The sequence below is a fragment of the Copidosoma floridanum genome, unplaced genomic scaffold (assembly GCF_036245765.1).
Source record: "Copidosoma floridanum isolate Cflo_tuat_1 unplaced genomic scaffold, Cflo_Japanese_pri ptg000029l, whole genome shotgun sequence".
In the NCBI taxonomy this organism is placed as follows: Eukaryota; Metazoa; Arthropoda; class Insecta; order Hymenoptera; family Encyrtidae; genus Copidosoma; species Copidosoma floridanum.
Window position 1 is genome coordinate 6,632,141 of NW_028321906.1, and position 27,265 is coordinate 6,659,405.

At 43.7% G+C, this 27,265-nt stretch overlaps 1 protein-coding gene across 1 annotated transcript in view; it reads right to left on the reverse strand.

Moving 5' to 3' along the window:
• Positions 1-830: 830 nt before the first annotated feature.
• The window catches only part of Myo10A (unconventional myosin 10A), a 61,452-nt gene continuing 35,017 nt past the window's right edge, over positions 831-27,265 (reverse strand). The window contains exons 27-33 of the mRNA XM_023390055.2: positions 5,970-6,391; positions 3,213-3,513; positions 2,561-3,141; positions 2,355-2,487; positions 2,054-2,267; positions 1,788-1,924; positions 831-1,700 (exon numbers count right to left, since the gene is read on the reverse strand). Of these exons, the coding sequence (XP_023245823.2) occupies positions 1,458-1,700; positions 1,788-1,924; positions 2,054-2,267; positions 2,355-2,487; positions 2,561-3,141; positions 3,213-3,513; positions 5,970-6,391 (2,031 nt within the window). The 3' untranslated portion in view covers positions 831-1,457. The remainder of the gene's footprint in view (positions 1,701-1,787; positions 1,925-2,053; positions 2,268-2,354; positions 2,488-2,560; positions 3,142-3,212; positions 3,514-5,969; positions 6,392-27,265) is intronic.

Below are 27,265 nucleotides of genomic sequence, written 5' to 3' on the forward strand. Positions count from 1 at the left end.
AAGGGCGCTGTAAATGTTCGAATGTTACGAAAAACGAAAAAAAAATGATTAAAATTTATTGTCAGCCTGTTCTTATCAATAAATAATTGCCTGTTACTTGATGTTCTTAAAGTTTCGAAGAAAGTCCACTTGTAATCTGAGTCTCGACTACTCATATTTTTGTCAGAAAATAAATCACAATGATAACATACATCGTGATGGCGCTAATTTTGAAACGTACTAAACAAAGATGTATGACATTTTCGCCAGAACAAAATATGTAATATCGTATTTGATCACTAGTACAAATTCCTTGTATTCCCTATATATATGAAATACGATTGATACGTTATGCAGGAACTGAAAATGAAAAGTATAGGAATTAAAGTAACAACAATTTTTTTTTTTTTATATCAATTTTTAATACAAACTTTCAACATTGTTTCGCCTCCTCATCTTATCTCTACACATAGACTATATGTGCATGTAATACAATGTTAATAATTCAGAAATAACAATCGCAAAACGGTTAGTTTTGTTCATTAATAAGACGTATGAATCGATATTATTAGTATAACTTCTTATGTTACGATGTACATACATACATACATAGTAAATTGTACCATAGTAAAAGTGAAACAAAATAATGTGTAAATTTAAGTTTTTTTCTTTCTCGATGCACAAAAATATATATATAAATATGTATTTGTATACGTAAACATACATAAATAATAAAAGTCTCATAATAATTAACTGCCTTTAAAAAAATACGTTTCAGCTCACTTTGAGAGAACTTGAGATAAATGCATCATTCATATGAATTTACTTACTTCTTTTTGCTTATTCTAAAAAAAAAAAAAAAAAATATTAATCTTTCGTCTGTTCGATGTATATCATCATTCTTTGCTCTCTCTTCTATATATCCAACTAATCTTGGAAGACATTCGCAACGATAAAAAATACATAAATCTCTGTAGCCATCCGACAAATTGACGAAGAACCGATCGAACATCATTTTTTCTTTTTTCTAACACTTGCTACTACGATACCTATCTACTTACACGTGTTCTCGATTCACCCCGACTCGTCGGTCCAGCAGACATTTTTTATTATTTCATTTTTTTTTCTTTTTAAGAATCCTAGCCCTTGGCTAAACATTAAGTACGAAATAAAGAAAGAAAAGTAAAAATCTGCTCTTCGTTAACTAATCGTCACTACGCGTTTCTCTAAGTAATCATCATTATTACTATTATTATTTACATATTGTATATTAAATAATTTATAACAGACGAAAATTCGATTAATCGGAGCACTCCCTTCTCTCTGTTTTTGTAAAAAACCATATAACCCTCCCTGACTACCTTCCCACCGTATCCTTGGAATCCTCCTCCCTCCCCAGGACCAAATACACGATTTGTCGTAAAACGCGCAACACACATCCGAATAAGCAATATTATTCGGTTCCTCCATCAACACGCTTATCTGAGTCCGCCGTAGCCGATCGGCGGCGCTGGTGTGGTATGGCTGTTTGTCGATCTCTGCTCCATCGTTATGTACTGGCGGATCAGGCGGGATATCTCGTGAGCTTGCTCGGTTTGTAACCTTGTGATGCGCTGCTGCATGAGATTGCCGCACTTCATGTCTAGGTAAAGCGTGCCCTCCTCCGACTTAACTTTGCGGGTCGATATCACTTCCGAGTAGGGGTAGTGGTAAAGCGTTTCCTAATGACACGATAGAAAGTGAGTTGAAAACATTTTAGGTATCTGTTTTCCCGTGAGATTTGTTGAGATCGTCGTTTGTATACTCACGTGTGTTATCAGATCGATAAAGTGGACGCCGTGTCTGTTTAAAGCTAAGATGTGGTCGCTGCTCTTCTCTTTGCCCTCTGGCACTCTCTTCACTGCGAAGAAGCTCGAGCCGAACAGTGGCCACTTGGAAAGTATTTCTGTAATTACATGAAGGAAAAAAATGAGAACAAGCATTAAATTATATCGCCTTGAAGAAACAAGCGAGGTGGAAAGCAACGATCATAAAGATGGACTTTTCATTTCATAATTAATTGTTTATAGCTTACCAAGTACTTGAGCCTTGCAGCTAGCAATCGAGTTGTGCTGAACATTCGCCCAAGCCTGCTGCACCATATTGGCCCACTGTTGTGGCCTAGGTTCTCTAAGACTCAGCGCTGGCTTTGGCAACAGGTACTTTATGCGTTTGGTCGTTGGCTCTTCTCGTTCGTTCTTCACGTCTGCTGCTCTGTGCAATAGAGCTGCGATCTGGGCCATGTCGTACTACATTGAAAACAAAGACGTACATATATAGATTCATTCGTTTTTCTAAACCAATGTTTATCAAGATATATTCTACGATCGACTCACAATGACTTCCTGAGGTAGATGCTCCCCAGGTAAGACCAGTAGTAGACCCTCCAAGTAGTCCGGTGCAATCTGATTGAAGACTACCTCGACGTAGAGTGCCGCGTCCAATCTCAGTGGGTAATACCAAACCGACCTGTGTAACAAATCGATGAGCAATCAATTCTCGAGTACGAGTTATTCATCTCTCGAAACCACATTGTACTTACCTGCAGAAGATCAAGTAAAACAGCTGGTGGTTCTTGTGTAGTTCCGTGGTGACGTCTAATACGTACTCATCCCTAGCTAGAGGCATAGTGAAGGCATCTCCGTCCACAATACAGTAAAGCGAGAATTCGTCCATCTCGTGAGGATTCCTGACCGATATGATGTTGCACATCTCCTCAATGACGTCCTGGACGACAGTCGTGCACTTTGTATTGATGACGCGCTCGGTACCACCTGGCAATCGATAGATCTGCCTCTTGGCATTCCTGCCGGCGCTGATGGCCATGATCTCTTCAACGCTTGGCACGTTCTTCCGGCCACCGTACTTCACCGTCTTTCTGAGGTTCTGCAGGCAAACCGTTGCAGTGCCGTGGTAAGCTCGGCGTTTGTCGTAGGCCGCTGTCTCGAGGTACTTGGTCAGGTAGGGCTTCAGAACGTCGCTGCAAGTGAAGTAGGCCGCGACGATGCTGAACATCCGCCAGCCACGCTGACCACTGTCGGGGTTTGGACTCTTGTTGTTGGTCGTCTGCTTCATCAGCTGGCAGTAGACCTCATCCCTCAGCTGCTCGAACTTGTGGCAGTGCTAAAGTGAACAATTCAACGTTTTAGTTCATGAAAGGGAATATAGTTGCAACTATATAGCCGTAAACTTACCATCAGAATGGTATAGACGCACTTGACCTCGTTCATATCTGGTGGTAATGGCTGGTCGCCCATGTAGCGCATGAGACAGAGGAAGCACTCCACCGCGAGGGTGCTGAGTTCGTTGTCGAGGCGCAACAGACTCTGCTCTATCGGCACCGTCGAGAACTTGACCAGGTCAACCTGCTCCTTCCACGTCCACTCGGCTCCATCCTGGCTTTTGCCCTTCTTCCCCTTCTTCTTGCCCTTGAGCGACTCGATCACTTTGAGGGACCCGCTTATTGAGCCATCCGCAGTTTTCAGCGCCTCGAATCTGAAAAGTTGGATTGGCCACTGGCTATTAAAGACATTTGTGTTTTTCTAAATGAATCTGTTTTTACTGATAATTCATTCTATAATTTATGATTGGCTTTTGCTGTACATTCCATTAACCTAGAGAATGCGTAACTGTCCGCTATATCCACTGTTTGGAAAACAAGTTTTAGCATTTTTAACGGAACTCCCGTCTCATTTGAAATTATAATTCCAAGTAACACATCGTAGTGGGTATCATATGTTTAATTAAGCAAACTTGTTCCGTAAAAACTATAACGCGTTGATTTTTCCTGACTTGGAAGCTTCCGGATGAGTACAAGGCACGTGCTCAACACCGTGCTATTGCACTATTTCTTTGTAGGTCATACGAAAACTCGTTGGAAGCTCATATTTTTAACTGTACATTAGCTGTTGGTGAATATCGCGCTAACCTACAGAAACGTGCGTCCTAACGTGCGCTGTCGTTTAATTTTATAGATTTTCGGTTAACCGTTACTTTTGAAGCCTCCGGTGGAATGACACTCGCGTCAAATTAATATGCACAAAGAGCCTGCTTTCGCGTGCGCGTCACAGTCATCGTCGAGCTACCGCGTGGATGCGCATCCGTAGGGGCTCTCGGACGAAACTAATGATACAGAGGAACAACCTCAAATCGGCACAAAGTGAATAACAGTCAGCCGTGTAGGAAAGAGCACAGGATCACGCTGCTGTACGAATGTAACTTGTGGCTTGAGCAAATACGAGGGAGATGTTTCAAGATAGACAGTTCTGTGTTGATACACACGATTTTTCTGTTGTAACTGCTCGGCTTTTAATAAAAGAGTTTCATTTGTTAGATCAACTGAGTCCTTAGACATATCTACTGTATGATAAAAACTCTATCACTTTATTTTCATTTTCAAGGAGTTATTAATAATTTTTTTACGATTAGAGATTGAAGTTTTAATCCCATATGGAAGTGCGTTGGTGCCCTTTCTGGAGCTTTCAAAAAAAGCAAAGATCACGGTCGTTGAACCAACGCTGGCTTTCCTTTGCTGTGTTTGGAAAAGCGTAATAACGGATGTTTTTCTTTCGGATATATGCACGGCAGCTTAATTATACGTCGAAAAATTATGATGATACGTTGTTGCATTACCTTGATTGCGTTTAAATCATTGAAAATGTTCAGCTGGCTACGAACAAGTATAGCCTCTGTGCTCATGAATTATGGAAATAGCGGTAAAACAGAAAGATGCTCAACACCTTTTGTTAACTGCTATTTTTTTCATTCAGGCAGACTTTGAGCGGCAAAAAAACTTCCGGAATCGCCACGCGAATCGAGTAGCTGAACGATCGTTTAACATTTATGGCGCAGGCCAACGAACTTGGCGCTTCAAGAATACTCTTGCATCATTCTGTTATCCGTAAAAGTCTCTAAGGACTATAAATATCTCTCACAAGAGAATTGAAAACAAAACAGCTTTCAACATGAGACATTGATGGTTTCGCGTGAAAAATGGGCAAAACTTAACGTTTGAATAAACCCTGGGCCAAAAAGCGACGTCATTGCTCGACGGTAGTACAATGTGTGTCATTTCACGATGATTCATCTCATCCATGCTTGCATCACGTCCCTTTTTTATTCCACAATACGATAACTTTCACCAGTATTGTCGTGCGAGTGAGTTAACCTTTCAATGACTGGGTCTCAAAAATTCATGAGGATATGTTACGAAAAACATACAAACATTAACTTTTCAAATGGTCGATATGTCCTACTAGATTGTAGTTTATGTCATTAATATGGTTCTACAGTGATTTCTACGAAATATTTTGACACTATCCTTTATTAGAAAGAAAGAAAAACTGCTGAATAATTTTTGTGTTTCACCTATAATCTACAATAAATAGAGTTATCCTTTGTAGGTGAGACATCTTACAACTCTTTTTCCCTTTCTAACTCAAAAGTAATCTAGGCTAACTCTCCAAGCTTGTTTTTAGTCTATTTATTTGTGAGTGGTGCACTTTAAACGACTTTTTTCCTTAAACAGTTTGAGCTATTTCTAAAAACTATATCAAACCACGACTTTCAATAAATCCTATATTTTCCTATAAAGTCTTAAAAAATTCAAGATTAACTTTCTAGGCTTAATAATAATCATATGTTTCATTCATTTCAATTCGTCACGTGTGTTAAATTTTGAATTTGAATATCGTTTAGCTGTTCAAATCAGTATTATTTCCAATACGTAATTTATTTTTTCAACAAACTTTACTTGGACAAAACTACCACAACAATTGATTTATATCAGTAAGGAATTATTCTGTGATAATAAAATTGCTAAACTTTGTCTACTGTCCTATAAACTTAGTTTTTAATTCTTCTCATTTTTTTTATTGCCCAGCAAATAAACATTCATCAAAACTAAAGTTCTAAAAAACAAAAAATGTACGTAAAAAAAAACAGATACTAACTTGTCGGCGCTGTGTCGGAAGTTGAGTATGGCATACTGCAGCAGGGAGTGCTTGCCGTCGTTGACGACGGGCCTGCCGCCGTTCTCGCCGTATATGCCCGTATCCTCAGGACGCAAGCCGGTCTCCTCTTGCTGTCGCCATTCCTGCTGGCTGGCCGACGTATGGAGCTGCTGATGGGACGAGCTCAGGGGCGACTTGCCGTTTTTCTGGTAGTGAATGCCATTGTGGCTCGGGGATGCGTGGCCGTTACGGCCGTTGATGCCATTTGGTAGGTTGCCGTTGTCGTTGTGCTGCTGGGAATTGCCGTGGGTTGGCGAACTCGAGCCGTATGGGTGACCGACGTGCTGGTGGGAATGGTGGTTCGTCTGAGGGACGATTGATTTGCCGATATGGTTGCTCTTGTGCGCGGGCTTCTGGTCGATCTGTAAACGATGATGATAACAGGTTACCTCATTTGGTTGGAAAGGTATGGGAGTAACTTGATATTTTTTCATACTTTTACTACTCAATGAATTTTTGATCGTTTTGAAAAATATTATACGTGCGTGCAGTAATGCTTTTGGAGTATGTTACGGTGTATCTTATGGATTATCGGTAATTTTTGTCGATGCATGTACTGCAGTTAGGATGTAACGGCTTCCTAAGCGAAGCAGCGGAATTTCCTTTGCCTCAGCCAACCATATGGCTTTCCTAGATACCTGCTCTCTTCGTCTATCAACTATTCCCACTTTCAAATCATCCAATGAAAATGTTTGTAATTGTGCAACTTTTTTATTTGTTACGATAGTAGACGTTAAATAAATTGTTCACACAGTCGCTATTTTTTCCGTTTTTCCAACGATTTCTCAAACATGAAAAAAAATTCCCTAAAAACTACGAAGGAATAAGTTTTTAATTACTGTTGAATTACATAACTTGCAGATCAAATCTTTTTACATGAAAGTCAAAGTTACTTATCTTTTATATCACATTTTATTTAAAATTCAGTTGTTTAAAAACTCAACAACATACTATAAACGAGCAGGATTGATTTTAAGTTTGTATTTCCTCGAAATTGTTATGTCATTGTATGTTGTTATTTAAGAACGATGTCAAAAGGTTGAAAACATTTGTGTTATTGTGAAGCCTACACCTTTCAACAAAATTCAGAGATATTTTTTGATAGAATCTTAACAACGTAGTTTTTTTTGGTAAAAACCCCCTTCATACGTACACACACACATGTGAAGATAAAAATTATACTTGAATCACCCATAAATTAGATTTAATTTTCATAAATATTAATTGAAAATGTATATTTATAGCCCTGTTGATACCATGTACTAAGTTTTTTTAACAAATATTGAAAGTTATTTATAGTGACTTGAGATCAAGCATAGATATTTAAATCATCCCAGATCTCGATTACCTCACGGCAAGCCAAACACTGTTTGTAGAATTGAAATCCGAAGTGCACACTTTTCCGCGCAATGTATACCGATGTATATCTGCCTGATGATTACCATTGGCGCCGCTACCGATTTCCGCCGCCTCGAGGACATGCATGCGAGTTCCAGAGGATAATAGAGAACTCACTGCGAGAACGAGCTCCAAGCGCTTTCTCGTATTTCGCGCCTCTCTTGCCCCGCGGCTCTTGTTTTCTCTCTCCCGAGGAATGTGCCAAGCCTCCGATGAAAAGTAGATTTTTGACCGTGATTATGGTAATGCCGCGGTGGTTCTACTTTTTCTCTTTTTTTCATCGTGGGATCTTCCACTCAATTATGCCAAAGGCATCCTAAAGATCACAGCAGCGTGGTTTTTGATTCGAGGAGTTTTGAAATTCTCCTTGCCACGTTTTTTGAACTTTCTATCGATGCCAAGTTTGATAAATAATCGTAGGATCGAAGCTTGTCTAGTCCAATTGAAAAAACGTTAGAAGGTACAATTGTTAAGTACCTTAGCGCGTGAAATTTAATTCCAAACAACGAGATCCCTTTTCTCAAGAGGTGAAAATTGTCTCACGTGCACAAGCTTATGTGAAATTTGCCAAGCCCGAGGTTTCAAAGACTACCTGCGAGCACCGTGGATATTAAAAAAAAATTTCGTCCCAGGAATGTCAAGCGGAGAGGCTTCGAAAGGCACCTCCTCCCAACAGCCCGTGCTTTTCCCATGATTGCCTCTCGCGCTACTTTCACGCGAAAAAAGCGTCCCCCCCCCCCCCCCGAATATTTCTTTATCGCGCCGCGGCCAGCGGTATAATACATCAATCTCTCCCGACCGGGGAGGCACTTTAATTGCCGGTCTTTTGAAAAAGAAGAAAAAAAAAGTAAAACAAAGCCGCTTACACGCGCTTGCTCCACAAAACACCAAAAACACGGCACTTGGAATCCGCAACAAAGTCATTGTTACAAGGCTAAGTTACATGGAGAGTTGGTCTAAACAACGTCACAATGCCGCAATTTTCCGCGCGTACACACACGTATGCCACGCATTTTCGCTGCCATCCGCGTAAAATTATCCCGCTGGCCGAGTTCCGGCTTCTTTCCCTCTGTTGTTTTCTTTTTTTCTCCTCTTATTCCTCCGCAGCATCCTGCACTCGCACGCATCTCACGTACACGCGTCTTGTACACGCGTGAACGAAAATAAAGGAGAGAAAAAGAAAAAAACCAACAACCGAGTGGTAAGAAAAGGACGGCGTGTAGCGGCCTATCGGGAAGATAATTTCGCGGCGTCCTAGATAGCAGCAGTCGGGAGGAAAGAGAGAGAGAGAGAGTACGTAAAGTGCTCGGCTGCTCTCTTGTCCTGTGTTCCGTACGTGGGTATGTGTATGCATCATGCACATGATCGCGCCGCAGCGACGACAACGCCGTCGACCCTGACCCACATACTCCGCGATATGAACATCATCGAGGTGCTCGTGCGAGGCATGTACAGTTACTTATGTGTATAAACGCATGAATAAGATAGGGAGTGAGGACTTCTTTTTTTTGTTCCCAACCTGTTGCCGATGATGGGAAGTGCACGTGTCGGGCAACAAGTGGTCGGCGGCGCTGATGAAAATGGCTTTTTTTTTTTTGCATTCGTTCTCAGCACTGCTACGGTTCCGGCTTATCATCGACAAAGAGGCACGAGTCGCGTTAGGCAAAATTCTCCGCTAGAAATTCCCGGAGGATGCGCGCGGAACGAATGTAGAAAGCGGCAGATGACGCCGAGCTTTTCGCCGTACGTCTCTTCTTTTTCTCCTCCATTAGCGAATCGTTATCTTTCTCCCCTACGCGCGTGAGTGTATGGTTTTTGATCATTTTTCCATGAGTCGTGAAAGCTCCCAAGTGGAAAGTGGTTACAAAATCGAGATTTGATTTTCCCAGCCTCGTCTAGCGATATCACACGTCGAGCGTTTATTTACGCACTTTGGAGTATTTTCACGCTGAACATTTCACGCTCGTATACACACTACCGTCGAGGGAAAACAGCGTACGTTGGGTTATTATTAATGTTCTTCTTTTTGCGTTCTGCGCTAGTAGGCACACCTGCATCGTTTTCAACGAAATGAACGAAAAAAACAGCCATCGAGGATACGTTAGTTTGAGAAAAAGGTTTCCGTTCCTATGATGCAGTTGGAGTGGAAAAAAAAGAGAGCTCACACATGCTCCGCAGACAAAACCAAAAACCTCACAGTTTTAATCATCCCCAAGTGATACATATCGGTACTAGATCGAAGAGCGACCCTGGACCCTCGAGACACGTAGGGATATGATACAGGGAGCGGTCGCGGTCGGCGCCAACGAGGACGAGAAGAGAGTAGGTGTACACGTGTAAGCGATCTCGTCGGGGATGAGAAGAAGTAGTTGTATGTATACGTATGTACGACGATAATGCGGTGCGTATATGCGCGCTTCCCCGGCACCGAGCGCGTAACGGACGCGTTAATAAGGAACAAAACGTAACTCTATACGTACACGCCTCGCTCGCGGTGCACGCGGTCGTCGACCCCTTTCTCTCCCCCTGTATACGAGAGCTCGACGGCCATATGCATGCGAGATGAGCAACAGGTATACATTTGCGCGTCCTCCGTGGCTGTGAGATGCTGCCGCGACGACGACGACGCTTCTGTTACGTTTCTCGCGTAATCGGGGAAATAATCTGTCGTTGACGGACACGAAGACTTACAAGCGTCGTTGCTCATGAGGAATTTGCGGCTCTTCTTTTTCTTCGTCTTCTCCTTGTGGTCGTGGTGGTACATGTGCGGAAGAGAGATGAGGTATCGGTATGCGCGGCTCGCGGTTTTGATGGATGGTGGAGGCGCGTGCGGCTGTTTTCCTTTTATTTTTTCCGAGCTTAATCGCTAGGAGGGATATTGTGATTGATTGATTATTAGTTTGACTCGCCGAACGTGTGGCTTTTGGTCTTGGGATCGAGCCGATCGGCAGCAGGTTGACGCGTAATGGATACCAATTTGGTGTGGTCTCAATGCGAGTAAATTTGCTTTTCCTTTTTTTCTTTTTTCTTTTTATTTTAGCGTTTATCTGTCTCTCGATCTTTCCTGCGAGCTCGCATTATCCATCCGCGTGATGTGTGCGCTTCGCCCTTCCCACCGCCTGTAATTTCAATGAATGAAGGTCGAACCTTCGCAAACTACCCTTCCCGGCTATCGATAAGGTCGATTCGTTTTCGAGTTGGCTCGTTATGGGCGTGCTAAGTAATAACTATGCTCTCGGAAAACTACATTTTAACCGCGTGTATAAAAGCTCGTTCATCAGAGTTGTACGTAGGTATATGGGTTTTATCATACGCAACGTTATAATAGCGTGTACCTTGTAATTTCGATCGGATGAACATGTGTGTATAAAAAAAATTATCTTACTCCGAATAGTCATACGATAAGTATACACTCGCGTTTTTTGTGTATGTGATTGCTGATTAAGTTATAAATGGTTGCAAATTGTGTTTTTTTTTTTTTTTTTTTCATTCACAAAAGTATTATTAATGACTCTAAAGAAGCTACTTTGACGGATACTGTGTGAACTTTCACTAATTTTAAGTAATGTCGCAAAAGTCACAAATCATCTTGACCCAATACTCGTTGAAAACCTCACGAAATCGTTCAAATCACCTGACGAGCTTCAAAAACTCCCAAAGACTTTATCAACTGTTTTCCTCTAATAAAATCTAAAATTCAATTACAGAAAAAAAAGGAAAAACAACAAAAGTTGACATCAGTCACACCGAACCTTCCAGAATGTTTGGTCGATCAGAGAAGGTTGTACTTAAAATTTCTCGTTTTTAACATCGAAAAATCGGGTCAATTAGATTCCGCTCCCAACGCGGGGTAATATAATATACAGTTACGCATAAATTACCGTTTACGCGTATCCGATAAAATTTTCAGTCAACACGTGGGGGGCCCCGAAGATCCTGTTTGTGGTGCCGAAGTAAAGAAGGAAGGGGATACACCGATAGGAGACCTTTAAACGCCATACTCCTCGCTTGCATACACTGTACGACGTCGAGCCATCGATCTGTCCGTGCCCGGACAAATGGGCCTAATCACTAACACGACCCCTATACTCATAATCCGGGAACGCGACGACCGCGATCACTGGCTGAAAACTCGTGGTTTTTAGGACATCAAAGCGCGGAATGTGGATGTCCCATGAATCAAACCGCTATACGAACACCACGACAAAACCGAGTCCCCGTGTATTTTACCACCCTCCAAATAGTGAGTAGATATATGTATACTTGCTCACGGGAAATGTGTATTTAACGAAAAGACGACAAACAGGTGGATGAAGGATAGAAAAAGGAGGCGGGTTGCGACGAGCCGCAAAGGAGTAGCTTCCGTTCTGAATTTCACATTCTACAGTGAAAGGTGAGCGCCGCGTGTGTACACGTATACGAACAGCCGGCGGCCAAGAAGAGAGAGATTAATCGGCGAAAGTCGTCCCGAAGGTCTTTTTCGACGTTCCGAGAGGGGGAAAATCCGCGGAGCTGGGAACGATTTTATTGATACACTTCCCCCAAGGGAGATACATATCTGCGAAAACTCTCCATACGCGCGAGTTACAGTCCGAGATGGGATCGGGATTGCGAAACGGAAATATCGATGCTGGACGCGATGAATCATTCCAATTGAACGTCTCCCCCCCCCCCGTTCAGCTACAAGTGCAAATCAAAGAAAAGAGAAAGGGATGTCACGAAATCACACCTGGTAGCCCTTGACCTTCTCGTCGAGCTTCTGCAGCGTCTCCTGTATGGTCGTGAGGGTCCGATCGCTCGACTTCTCGTCCAGCTGCGCGTCGTTCTGCGACCTGAGCTCCTCGAACCTCTTGAGTATCTCGCGCACGCTCAGCTTGCTGTCCTTCTCCTCCCCGCCCTTTGCCGAAAGCTTCCTCTCTGCCCCACCGTTGCTACTACCGTTGTTGTTAGCTGTAGCGTCGTAATTGCTATCTTCCTCGATGTCCCCTGGACCGTCCACCTGCTCGTCCACGTAGTACTCCCTGATGAGACCCCCGAACCTCATCTCCTCGGTGCTCTTGGGCCGCTCGCTACCGAAGCCCGAGTTCCTCTGGTTCCTCAGCTGGCAGCCCTCCTCGGCCCTCAGCTGCTCTATCGTGGGCTGCGCCGACGACTTCCACGGGCTGCCACCACCGCTCACGGGACTGAGGCTCCTCTGCTCCAACTTGGCTATGTCGATCCGCGGTATGTTCTCGTACTCGAACCTGCCCGGCTCCTTTTTCGCTGGCTCCCGGGTCCCGTTTTTCCCTGCGTCCAGCAGCTTCGGCTTGCCGTCGCCCTTTGTGAAAAACTTGGCGAACCGGTGCTTCAGCGGCACCGACTGCTGCTGCGCTCTCGGCTCGCAACTGTCGGACCGCTTGTTGAAGATGCGCTTCTTGCCGGCGCTGTCGCACGAGGTCGCCGGGGCCTTCTCGAGGAAGGCGCCCGAGTCGTCGGTGTGCCCGTACTCGTCGCTCATGCTCGACTCGGACTCGGACGACCTCACCAGCAGGCTGTCCGGCGAGTTGGTCTTGCGCTCGTCGTCCGACAAGTGCGGCTTAACCGCGTACTTGTCCCCAGCGCCAGCTCCGTTGTTGTTGTTGTTCAGGTTGACCATGCTGCGGCGCCTGATGTCCTGGGCCTCGTAGCGCAGCCTGTAGTCCGGCATGGAGCGTCTGTAGGACAGTTGGCGCGGCGCGGCCGGTTGCTGGAGGTGGAGGAGGTTGCGGTTGTCGAGCCGCCTGAGGAACTCGGAGCGCCGGACCATGTGCTGCTTGGGGTAGTGGACGTTGTCGATGCGCCGGTTGTACTCGCACTCCGACTCGGACATGTCGGTGAACTGGCTGAGGATCTCGGGCCGGTGCTTTTGCTTCTTGCGTAGCGTCTGCGGCAGCTCGGCCCAGTTGCCCGACAGCCGCCGCGAGAACACGCCCTCCGAGTCCGCGACCTCGCGCTCCATCGTCATCATCTTGGCTGATGCCGGTCGTTATTCTCAAAGCGCTCGTTTGTGCTCTTCTATTTTCTTTTTCTTCTTTTCGTCGTTTTGCAACGCAACGTTGATGTGTTACTTCACTGCAGCAGCCACTCACTCGCGAAATTCGCGGTGCACATTTTTACCCTCGATTCGTCCCCGATGCTTTCGAGGATCCTCTGATGTATGCAAAGAATTGGGTCAATGAGTATTACATCGCAATGCTCCGTCGTGTCGTGCATTCGGCCAAAGACATTTATCGGCATAAATATGATGCAAAATATTATAAAATGGAATAAAGAATCCTTCTCGTGTACAGTTACTCGTTTCGTCGCTCGTTAAATGTGCGCAATGAATCTATCGGTCGTTAAATGAATTTCCTCAAGGATAATTAATCAAATTAATCAATCGGTCGTCTCCATGTGGTTACATTCACTTGTGCGAGCGACGAATTTACGAGTCGGCACGTATAACACGGGACGAAGAGCCTCTCGTGTACAACAACAACAACAACAACAACAACAACGTCAGTACAGCGCGAGAATGCACGACACGAAACTTTCTCCAATAATATTCATTAGCTCTGTGGAAGTTGTTTTTTGCTTTGTAAAACACGCGCAGGCAAACATCACATGCACACACGTATACGCATCGACGGGAGGAAATTACGTTTCACTTCCGTGATTGAGGAGGTCGGGGTTTTGTGTATTGTCCCCCGTCATCATCATCATACATTATCCTCATCATCATCATCGTCGGAATCTGTTCGTTCGCTGGTTGGTTGGTTCGAAGGTCGCAGCGCCTTTCGAAAGAAGCGAAACGTCGGGTGTTCGCTTCGACAAGTCATTCGAAGGAAAAAGAGAGTCGATTACGAGCTACATTTGTCAGGGTTAATGCAGAATAAGGCCTTTTGCCGGTCGAACTGTTGGGGAACGGTTCGTCCTAGATAGAAATGAGTGTGTGTTCTCCCATACGTGCGTGAGCGACGCGTTCAGCGAAAATGGGTTAAATGTATATTTCGCGTCGCTGTCTCGTTATTATTATCATTTTTTTTTTTTTTTTTTTTCATGTTGGACGTAGTTTTTTAGTATCGGCGTATTAGAATTCCGTGCGCGCGGTGAGTTCCGACTAGTAATGGGTAATTGATCGCACGAAACGAAAATAAGCCGTTTTACAACTTTCTTCCAGAATCGGTATTAATACCGAGTTTGATTAATTTCGCGCCGAGGCGCTGAATTAGAAATTTTTAATGCGACTGTTTTGATTCGAGCTAACCATCATAAAGTCCAGCTACGGTATTCTCACGCGGGTAATTAATTCGCTCCAAATTCCGCCAAAAACCTACCAAGTGCGTAAATCTCGGCCAGCGATTTTCGGTGTATCCCCCAATTACTCCGTTATATGTATTAGCGAAATTACTTTCTAGTTCTCCTTTTCTAAATCATCGAAATTCCTTTCGCTGATTCGTTCTCCAGATTTTTTTTTTCCCCCCTCGTACAATGCGAGCAAAAACAACCTGGGAAAAAAATTATGACGGTTCCCGCACTCGAAAGCAGGCTATACTCCGTTTTGTTTTGAAAGCCTCTCCTTTGGGTACCGATTTCTTGGCTAATTTTCTGGCCGACAGTCTAATTCGATCCTTCGCTTCTAGTACCTATACTATACACGTGTGGAGATACGAGAACGCGAGCTGATGTGCAGATAGTCCTATAGATAGTTGGTCCGGAAGCAAGGGAAACTCTTCCCTTCTAGAAGAGAGAGGGGGGGGGAGGGTACCAAGTTCGAGCATCTTCCCGGTGATTCTCGCGAGCGCGTCTCTTCGCATTCTCGTGCTTCGGCGTGAGAGAAAACTCGTGAGATCCGACTTCGTCGCCGAGACAATGAAGCAGCACCTTTCATTACGATTATTTCGTGCACGTGTGCTACTCGCGTGTATGTGTACAGTTTGCGCGCGCGAAAAACAACGCGCCCACACATAGTCGATATGGGTTTTTTTTTCTCCTTCCGCGTGTGTAACATCTATATACTCGGCGAACGTGCCCAATAGCTTACGTGAAAAATCCTCCTGGGAGTATTGGAAAATCTTTTTTCCTCGTTTTCAGACGCAAGTCATTTTTTTTTTTTTTTTAATTGTAACATGTATTTTCAGCGGATTCACGAGCATCCAGCGACATTTCATGCATTTCATTGACATGGGACCGAGCTCGTGAATTATTTACAAGTACTAAACTAAAAACAATTGTACCGGAGAGATTTGAATTTTTATGAGGACTGTTACGGCAGCACGTGCATTTGCATTAAATATGAAAGGACGTATAATGCATGATATGCAGTTACATTACGTTGCTTCGTAGCTGCACAAAAGCTGCAAAAAAAAAAAAAATCATAGATCCAAGAGACGGAATATTACATACAGTCGATGTTTGAGCTTTACATAAGCGGACCGCGCTTGGTATCAGTTCGAATGACTTTTGCAAATGTCCAAAGTCACCAGACGATTATTACCTACACGCTATCCCATTTTTTTTTTTGTACCTCCAACTTAGCCAGTTATCCGGTACTTATTTTTATCCGCGCCTGTTTCTTTGCTCTAGAATCTTCCAGTGCTAACATCTGCGAGGAGCGAAAAAACACCTGCGCTATTACGTAACCGTGAATTGTGTCTAAACAGATCCCAAGGCGATTGTGCTTTTAGCTTCTCATTTTTACCTCGAATCGAGTGACGAACAAATTATTTTTCATCGAAAGTCCCATCGACTTAGACCTTAAATTTCAGAAAATCAGCTGAAAAAAAAAAACCTAGGGTAAGAAGTGACCTACCAAGGCGAAAGTGTTTATGTGAAACGCCAGGATCATCATCATTATCATCGATAGTAGCAGTCGTACGTGTAAAGAGAGCCATCCTCTTACGCTTGCATAACGTAAAGAGTTTGTTTGTTTTTTTTTTTGCCACATTGTTAAGCCGATTGGCGAGGCATGCGAGAGAGCCACACCTCCCTCCTCGACTCCGCGGCGCGAGGAGCACCCCTTCCCTTTCCTCCGGTATAGATCAGAAAGATCTGGCAGACGATCTCACTCCGTTCTGCCGTTACGTAAAGGTGCCTTCTTCTTTATTTTTCTTGTTTGCTCCTCCCCCCCCGCCCCTGTTCTATCGTTATGCACCTCCGAACGTTACGGCGAGCCCGCACCGACTGCATGCACACGTATGCGAAGAAAGAAAAAACATTCCAATCCTCGTCGCGATTTACATCGTCCCCCTTTTTTTCCCTTTCTTTCTTTATCCTTTCAGCTCTTTTGTCATTTGTTCTTTTTTTTGTGTTGCACGTACGAGGTCAGAATTTTAAATACGACGACGACGGTGTACGAGCAATCGTGTGTGCACCGAGTAAGGATGGATCTCTCCCTTTCGCGCTTTATCGATCGATTCGAAAGTTCAGCACAGGGTTCGTTCAGCGCATAACAAAACACTCGTCACAATCGTTCATTCGCGCGTTAATGGCATGAATGGCCTCCTGATTCGTTTTACGATCTGAAATGTTCACCGAAACTAGATGCGAATCTGCATACGTAAATACGCGTTTTTTTTGCATACTCGAAAATTCACGCGGTTGAGAATGGGTTGGAGTGTGGCAAAGAATACCATGGATAATTACCGAGTACTGTTCGCACTCGCTTGGGATGTGGGGAAACAAGTGTGTTGTATATGCAGCAACAACGTGTTTGATTGAAATTTCGAAATTGCATGTACTTTCGATGTGTACAACAGCTCGGGTATTTTTACCTGGACAGGCGAGTTTGTAAGTTGCTGAACGAATCGATGGAATGGACATACGTACGGGGATTTACGTGTATACATGTCATATTAGCTCGTATATATACTGTCACGCGTCAATCATCATACTTGTGTCTATACGTACAGGGTGACGACTATGAAACCTGTTTATTTTTAATTATATTTCAACAGCATATGGTGTAGAGCTTTTTTAAGTATGGTCTGTGCTACAGTTTAGAGATTGAAGACTTGAAACTTTTTAAGTGCTATAAAAGTATACAGTGTTACTCTTCTGAAGTATTGAATGTAAAAGTCTTTTTGTTTCTGTTTTGAATTTTTTTGTTTTCTATTTGTGCGTCTGTACACTCCGTCTCCATACATTTATCGATGTTTAGTTTTTATCTTCGTTTTTTTTGTATCTTTTAAACTAGAATTTTATGTATGATGTTGTTTTTTTTTTATTTCTGCCACAATATGGGTCAATTAATGTCTATATGTAAATACCTTTAACGATGATCAGTTTAATATTTAAGTCTTCGTTATTGTCTCTTTATTTTTTTGCCGTTGTCTTTACGTAATTGATAATAATATCTTTAGTCCATTATTTTTTGTCTAAGTTTTTAAGTCACTGTCTTTCATTCAAAATTTCCAAAGCTTTTTTTGTTTATTCTTTCACCCGGTACAAGTAAAGCAACCCGTTTCTACTTAATCATTGTCTGTTTTTCCAAATATGTATTCCTAAAGTCTCTACTTGTTTACCCTGTGCCCTTGAGTTTCTATTATTTTTGTCTTCTATATGTCTATGTGCCTTTGTGTTGCATCTTGTTCTTTTTAACTTTTTTTTTTTTTTCGTTTTTTATACAAGAAAAATGAATTTATTGGATTTTTTAACTTATACATTTTATCTCTATCTATATTCCGAAAGTATCTTTAAACCGTATCAATAAGTTTATGGGACAAACACGCCTCTCTACTATCACTCATACGACAAACGTTTAAATACATCTATACCACGCGAATGTGTGTATTACACATAACAGATTCCAACAATCAACCACTAACTATCTATCTCTGCAAGTGTACACACATAAGGCGACTTTGAAATCTCTCATCTCTCGGCGAGCGACTCAGCGACACAGCCATTCCAAATCGTTGCGTCAGTTCTCTCTCTCTCTCTCTCTCTTTTTCTACTCGATCAAACCATCTGCACAAGTTTGTACACTGTTACCTACTTTCGGCTACAGCCAGGTATACAGCTTAGCACCGCAACGACATTCATGTACGGATGAGCAGTGGAAAAGCGGCACACAGGGAGGCCTATTGCTATCTTGGTACGTAATGTTATGTGTCTCGTAATTCAAGCTTGCGCTCGAGCCAAATAATATATATAAAGTACGGGGTAAGTAACAGAGGAATATACTCGCTCGCGCCGCGGGCGCGCGAATGTAGTGCACCGAGTACCCACAGAGACTTAAATATATATTATACGCAATGCTTGCCGAACGAGCGCTCGCTCCCTTACGCAAGTGCGCATACCTATGGTCTCTTTCCTATCTCGATGGTATTCCCCTACGAGTATAACGATATTCTTCTCTTTTCCTTTTCTATGCATGCGCTGTACGGACAGCCATGGCGAACCGCAAGAAGCGCCCTGGAATAGAAATCATCAAAGCGACGCGCGGCCTTACGAAGGATGCGGAACTTGTGCACACATTGCACGTACATAGATATGGGCCCCAGGTGTGTGCACCTTATCATTCTGTAAGTGTGCATTGCGCATTCCTTTCCTTTTTCTCAATACATACGTTGTATGTGTGTCGGGATGGTCTGCGTTACTTTGAGTTAAGGTGTGCGTGTGTGTGCGGTGTACGGTGGTGAAGGGGGATTATATGCGGCTGTTGCTCCTCGTGAGTGAGTTGTTATTGTTCGCGTTTGTGGGGGGAAGGAAAAAAAAAAAAAATCAATCGCCTCGAGGGTACACCCGTACGTGAGGCGAACCAGTTTGTGGTTTTGAAATTGAGATTGGTATTAATTTCGACTCTGAACAGATACGACATAGCTTGCGAACTCTATACCAAGACCTTTGGTTGATTGCTGACGAATCTTGGGTGTTGGCAAGTCGCTTATAGGACGCGAATCGAATTGATTAAACAAAAGGAGGAAAAAAAAATGTCTTTGCTAACTTTAATTTTTAATTTAGTTCAAAAAAGTTGGTGGATCCAAGGGAATTCTTAGGAGTACGATTATCATTATAAATGAGTGGATAAATTATTTGACACTCCTTTAATTAAATTTTTTTTCCATAAATATCACGAAATTTGATTCTTTGATCTATAAAAAAGTGCTGAGTTATTGTTTCCGTTGCTGTGAGTTATTGCTCTACTTTATGTTGACGCAATACGAGTGTAAATATGTTTTTTTTTCCCGAAAAAATGAAGAGAATATATTCGAAAGATGTGCCGAGTGTTGTTTCGTTGCATAATAAAAGTATGATCGGCCAAATACATGTTTTCCTTCGCGCGCGAGACGAAAACATCGATTGCGTAACCCATCGGGAGGATGATATTGTATACATTAGCAATTTTTTTTTCCCCCAGAGCTCGAACAAGCTTTTCTTTCGCGCAATTGGAATTGAATGTTCCACGCAAGACGAGCGCAATTCGTTCTCGTAAGTATATACATCAGAGAGTCGGCAAAAGTCATTACGCGCGATGATGTGTAGATACAACGAGTGCCGGGTGCATACGTGCACACATGATATATATTATAAATGCCGTATTCATAAAGCAAGCGAGGAGAGAAGGATGATGCGAGCTGTTATATTCATACACAGATTGCACGGATAGTAGAGGACACGAGTCAGGTGCTTGTGTGTTTACTATATGAAGATCTTACTTTTTGCACGTACGCGATATATATGTATTGTATAATGTATTGCGGGCACTCAAGTGTATATACACTTGGCTACATGTAACGTGTCGCTTTCACTATTACCGAATGATAATAGCTTAATAAGGGATGTAACGTATACGTGACCGATAAGCCATCAACAAAGAGACAAAACGATCGATCCACGTGACAAGTTATGACGCCGTATATATACGTGCTCCTTTCCGTCACTCAAATATACATACCGGTGTGTTGTTGCAACAACAGCAGCAGCGGGTGTATATGTGTATCTATGCTTTACGATCGACACATCTTTCGAGAGAGAGACGCGAAGGGTATCGCGTGCGGCTTGCAATTAAACGCTGATTTTGCAAATCCCCCCCGAGGTACAACAACAGCCGAGGGATAATTGCACGGATCTTGCGAAAAATCGAAAAATAATTCAAAGCTCGAGGGGAAGACACCGTCCATTGGCGCAATATGAGCAATTTCCAGCGGATGCGCTGCTATACACACACACACACCGAATTGCTCATTAGCCCTCCGCGTATTATAACGAGTGCGGCGGGACAGAGCGGCGGCGGTATCGCGTGGAAAAATTCGATTAGGGCCCCTCAGCCGCACTCGTTTGTTTCGCGTATAAAGGGAAAGGGAGGACTATACCCCCCCCCCCTTTTTATAATCAGCGGCGACCAGTGCGGCTAATGTCATCCGTTCCCAAGGAAACCATTAACTGAAAAGTGCTCCCCGGTATATATGTATGTGTACATGGAGCTCGGCAAGCCTGGCTCCCTCCAGTATAGACTAGCGGCAATACCATTTAAATACCGGCGACTAAATGGCCTTTCCCTGATTAAGACTGCCGCTCTTTTTGCTCGGTTCGGCTATTGTTGTTGCCGAGGAACGCGACCGACGACGTGATAATCGGTTGCGGGGGGTTGTACGCGCGTTTACTTTTAATGACCATTCACTTTTCAATGCTCCGAAATGCTTTTTGTCGACTGGCCTACTTAGGCGACTTGGCGATGATTTGGCGTTTATTTCATCCGTGGCCATGAACCGATTGATCAACGTTAGTGCGGAGCGATCGGAATATCGGCGGCGATGGAGAAACAAAATTACAACATAGGATGGATCTTGTGATCCCAACGAAAAACCAATTACAAGCCGTAAAGGGTATTGTGACCGATCATACAATTGTGTGGGAGTACTTATCAACAAAACACCGACGCAATTATATCGAGACAACGATCGCCGTCGCGCTCGTTTGTCGATTTTCAAAGCAAAAACAAACTGTACAAGTATACAAGCGGCAAAGGTATGTATCATATCGCATCGCAACAATCAAAACAGACACACGACACACACACATATCAGTCGTCACCCAAAGCGATCGGCAACTTCCACAGAACTTATATATATATCATCACGAGATCGTAAATTAACAATTACACACTGTGCTGTAACTGGAGTTGCATGGAAAACCAGGACTGCTTGACGATCCTCCCTTCTTCACAGAGTCAACACAAGCTGGGCGTTGATGGAAAAAAAAAAAAAAGAAAAAAATAGTGAACCGACACACCACCGAATAGGATAAGGAAAAAAAAAGACGCGACTTTTTGTTTCGCGTACAAGAAAATCGGTAAAAACAGCGGGTGATTACCAAAGGTACGAGGCAAAGCTCGCTAATGTACGGGCATCGGCTCGCCGTGGCGACGCTCGAGCAACTGAAAACTCGCGCGCGCGGCCACCGCTGCTTCACGGCACGGCACAGGTATACCACTCTCGCGCGCGTTCCTTCCCCTCTCCTCGCGCACGTGTGGGTGTGCATGTGTGCCCTCTCTGCTCCGTGCATGGGGCACAGGTAGGTATATGAGGCACATAAGAGAAGAGAAAGAGACCGTACCACCATAGGTACGGGGGACTTGCAGCTTGCGCTTACGACTGTGCCACCATCGCTAAGGGGAGAGAGAGAGAGGACACGTATGGGTATATGTATGTATGCACATACTGCAGTTAATCTGGGTCGCGCTCGCGGAATTTGCATTTCACGGACGTGCAGCACCGTACCACCGTATATATATATATATATATATATACCTATATGTGGGCACCGCACACATGCCCACGCGGTGATGCAGTCCCTTCTATTTCTGGATGAGGAAAAAAAAAAAAGGGTAAAGGTACCCTACTGCTGCCCGCCCGGAGGGGTACGTAAGATCCTCTCCGTGGCTGCGGCTGTATACTTAGCTGCTGCGTGCGCTCGCAGAGGGTTATTGGATTCTCTCTCCCTCTATCGTTCTTTCTTTCGTTCTCTCTCTCTCTCTCTGTGGGTGTTTGTAAGGAGCGCAATAGAAAGGAGTCGGGATATACGTAGCCGATATGCGTAGCAGGGGAGTTTGTTCTCAGCCGCGAGAGGTGTATCGGGGAGCCTCGGATGCTGGAATGCACGAGGGGGTGCTGGGCAATATACTGTTTTTTTCATGCGCGTCGTTTACATTGAGAGGGTGGATTGTTTTTTCCTCTCAGCTCCAACCGTTGTTTGTCACACCTGTAGCTGTTTTTCTAAAAGTCCGATCGGTAAGAGACAAGTTTTGTTTTTATCTATCTATCTATCTATCTGCAGGTGTGCTCGAATCGATCGGTACAATTGTTTATCGGGCCGTGGAATATGTGGCATTTTTTCTCCCCAAACCACCAACGGGAGCTCGATGTTACCGAATCATGACTAATCGGGAGATCGGCTTGGATTTGAAGCAGCCGAGCCCCGATCGGGGAGGATGGAATTATTAATCGGCACTGATTTCCCTCCCCCTTCCCCTGGTTTTGAAATTATCTTTACTAGGTTGCGGTACTTGGGTTCCGGAAGATTGAGATGCTGCGTTAGAACCGTACTGTTAAATGTTGCGTGAATCGGTTAAATTGCACGTTACGCGAGGAATATTTTACATGTATAACACGGTCAATTGGTTTTGCGCAACATCGAGGGTACATGGATCGTTTTATCTTATTTTGTTATACACGTGCATATTTTTTATAATGTGCACATCATTTTTCAAAGCAATTAATTGGCAATCTCGCTTATAATCCATTGAAAGTAATATTCTGCATCTCACGATTATTTTTCTTTTTTTTTTTTTTTTTTTTTTTTTTCACAAACTCAAAGCTCTACTGAACAGTCATGCTCGGGGCAACCGATTTCAATCGTTAGGCGCGAGAAACAATTTATCGGAATGTGTGAATTTTTTCACCCACAAATCGGGGTCACGTTGTTGAAAATTCTTGCCTCGCGAAATCAACCATCAACGATCAATCGCGTTAAAACAAAAATCGAAGCACAATAACCAATCGGATCAACAAGAAGCAAAAACCACCCACATTGAAAATATCAAAAACACAAACACACATGGACGCACGTGAAAATTGATCGAGCTGCACAACATAATTGCCTCTGCACGCAGAAAATATGGTATATGCATTCACACGTACGCGAGCCGGAGACGCGTGACCGGATTCCGAGGCAGCGGCGATTATAATGCATGTATATGTACACATTACATGCGCGCTCGGCACTTGAGCAACTCGCGGCTCTAACGCTCAGGTTGTACAGCCGCGAAGCGATTTATCGTAGGTATACCCATGTGGGGTTCTTTTTCTTTTTATAGTTACGTAGAGTCAAGGAATGCTATTAGTACGGTTTTGATGATCGAAAAGAGACAGGGAGAATAGCTTACAATTTGTTTTTTTAAGGGATGCCTCGGAAGTTGAGATGTACAGTGAGCACTTTTTCAATGCTTTATTGGAATACATTTTTTTGTTTTATACATAAATCAAGGTGTCGTCGCAATTTAGTAGTATCCCCAAAGTTTTCACCCAACTGGAAGACACTGATTCTTTTCGACACGCCAGCATCGATCGAAACCACATCCGACAACGGCAACGCATGTATTTCACGGAATCTCCTGCCCAACCGAGCGTGCTTTGTGTAATATGGAGCGATCGGCCCAGTGAGCTACGAACGAACAAAAATGTTTCTTTTCTCCACTTTTTTTTTAAATTTATTGTACAACCAACAAACCAGGAAACAAAAGAAATAAACAAACCGGTCGGCCAACAATCTTTTTCTCGTTAGTGTATAGTGGCACACGAGAGCTGGAAAAAAATAGATACGCGTATGTGTGTACCTGTACCAACAAAGTATAGAAATTAGTGCGGAAAAAAGCACACACGTGTACACGAGGATGAAATATAAATCAGGTGGTGCCGAGTGGGTACGTATATATCAAGACAGCCGGAAGACGGTGCGGTGTAGGTATATAGACCACAGGCCAGTGCTCGTCTCCGTGTGACCAGGTGCGGAACCGGCCGGAAGTGAATCGCTCACTCGGCCATACGTGTATACACGCACTCACATCGCACGTATCCGCGGATTGTGTGCCTTGGCAAACATACAAGTTGAACGAAAAGGGGGAGAGAGCACTTTGGTCGTCACCTCTTGCGAGGGCCTTTTTGGCCGACGTTGCATCGCTGCAGGAAATCTGTATACTTATTGCCGCTTTCGTTTCCGACCAATGCGTCTATGTACACGAAGAGGCTCTCCTTTTATCCGGCTCGTGGCGCCTTCGTTTCTGCCACCATACTTTTGCAACGCCCCGACTCTTTTGACATTCCGCGGCTCTTGTTTTTTCTCCCTCTCGTAACTCTTGTTTTCGCGTTTGGCTCAACCAATTGATTTTTACGGCCTCCTTCCCGACGTTTATTTTGGCTTCGTTTTCTTTTCGCTTGGCGGCCACTCCATTAGTTCGAAATGAGAATTGCTTGAGGGGGGGCTTTTTGCCTCCACACCGGTGGATATACAATAAGCCGCGATAATTGCAGTGGGCTTACAAATTTGCTTGTAATTATTTTCCCATCGGCTGTCGAAGAAAGCACGCGAGAGTTAAATTAGTTGTAAATGAGCCGCTGATGGCAGGGCGCTTTTCTTGCGGTGAAAATTTCTAGCCCGACTGGTGTTGCTAATCAATCGTTACATCTCTCGCGGCGCAGGCTGGTTTTTTTTTCCCCTAAAGAGAAATCACTTCTCTCGCCTGCGTGTATCAACGAACGCACTTTTACTTTTGCCAACTCTTTGATGTGGTCGGGCAACGAAAAATCTTGCGAGTCCCAATCCCACCTCGTGCTGTGTGAAACAGTCGAAATTTCAACGGGACCTTATACTCTAAAAGTATACTCAAGAGATTAGACTCTCGTCTAAGTTGTTTGTACGATCCGGTGTTAACACAGAAAAACGAAGGACCATAACTTTGCTGTGGTCCATTGGAATTCCAGTGAAGCCCACTTATCCGGGCTCTCGAGGATTTTCCAGTTTTTTTCCCACCTCGGGATTAAAAAAAAAAGAGAGACGCAGCGAGTAATGATACACCTGTACCGCAATCGGTGGGTAGAAAATAAAAATCCAAGGGGTTCAGGACGTACAAAGAGACCCTCGAAGCAGAAACGTTTACGATATCTGTAATTGCGGAGTGCAAGGAGAGAGAGAGAGAGAGAGGCCATCGCACTTGCAACTCGTACGTGAAAATAAAAATGGGGATACTAAAAATTGCACGGCGGTCGGGTGCTGATTTGCATGGGATATAGGCATCGAAATTATCTCCCCTCCCTGTCTCTTTTGCACGGAGAGTTTGTCCAATGGATGATAAAACCTGGCCGTTCGATGGGCACTTTCGCGCAGACTGAGTTTCGGTGAAAGGAGAGAAAATCCTTTAACACGCGGACACGTAAACGACTCATTGTAGAGACTCGCTTGTTATTTGTACCCACCGCAGGCCATTTTTTCCTCCTCTTTACGTAATCGTCAACAGAATTGTGAACAGTGTGTCATTAACTCTGCATTAATAGTTTTTTTTTTTTTCATCAGAAATAGCTTACATAAAACAAAAAGCCTAACACTCTCGCCCGGAGTTTCTGTTATTGTCGTAACGCTGCGTAAAAAGCATAATCCGAACACACCTTTGAACCGAAAGAAGAAGAAAAAACGGCACCAGGTCCAAGTGTGTGTGTATATGTGGTGCACGTGACACACAAAGGAACCGTTTGTAAATACACCTCACGCTATCGCGCACAGAAGAGCAGCCAAGGTGGAAGAAAACGAAACCGAAACATAAAAGAGGAAGGAAAAAAAAAAAATCGACGACGACGTCGAGAAAAGAAGGGAGACAAGAGCTGCACACACGCACACTTTTTCGGGTTCCCTTCTCGCGCGTCGACCCCTCCAGCAACGTTTAATCGACCGCTTCCGCTGTAGGTGTGCTTGTTTCTTTCTTTTTTTTTTTTTTTTTTTTTTTTTTTCTTGCAGGTGCATCACTGCTGCTGCTTTTGAAGCCGGTGAACCTTCGAATTGTGTAGGTGAATAATGGAGTCTCGAATGTAGGGGAAAAGTTATGGGCGGAGAAAAAAAAAAGAGGAGACCTAAGCAACACAGGACTGTCGAAAGAAAATAAGGCTTCGGTTTTTCGAGCTTCGTTAGGGAACGCCGCTGTGGCGTACAAACGATGCGTCCCACCTCGAAGAGGACTAGAGTCGGTGTCTTTTTTTTTTTTTCGTTCTAAAAGAGCGATCATAGCGCTTTGTTTGAGCATTTTTACCTCTCCCTCTTGGGGCCTGCCAGTGTTGGAAGTGTTCAAGGCCAGTTGGTCACGTTCTGTTGTAGGACAGCTAATGGGCTCGTTTTCGTCTTCTACTGTCCGGGGTTCACCGCATTGGATATTTTTTCCACCACCTCACCGATGATTCATAAACTCAACCAGATGGAGGTGGGCGAGTGATAATTGACGCAATTTCCTTTTATTTATATTCGCAAAGTCATTGTACTCTTGACGCGTAGGAGCAACAACTCGAGTTGTAAATCTCGCGTGCGCTTCGTACCTACTCGCCCTGATGGACTTATCTTGAATTCACAAACCATCCCACCGAGGCGTGTATATGCCGTTTGACTGAGCAAGTATACCGGGGTATGACCGCAGACGCAGTGCAATACATCAAACATTTTTATCTGCTACCGTAAACATCGTTGTTCTTGTTGCTGTTTTTTTTCCACTTTGACAAAAATTTTGAATGATTTATTTGATTCAATAAAATCGCGTGACTCGGTGGAAATTGAATATGTATCACTGGGACTTGGATTACATT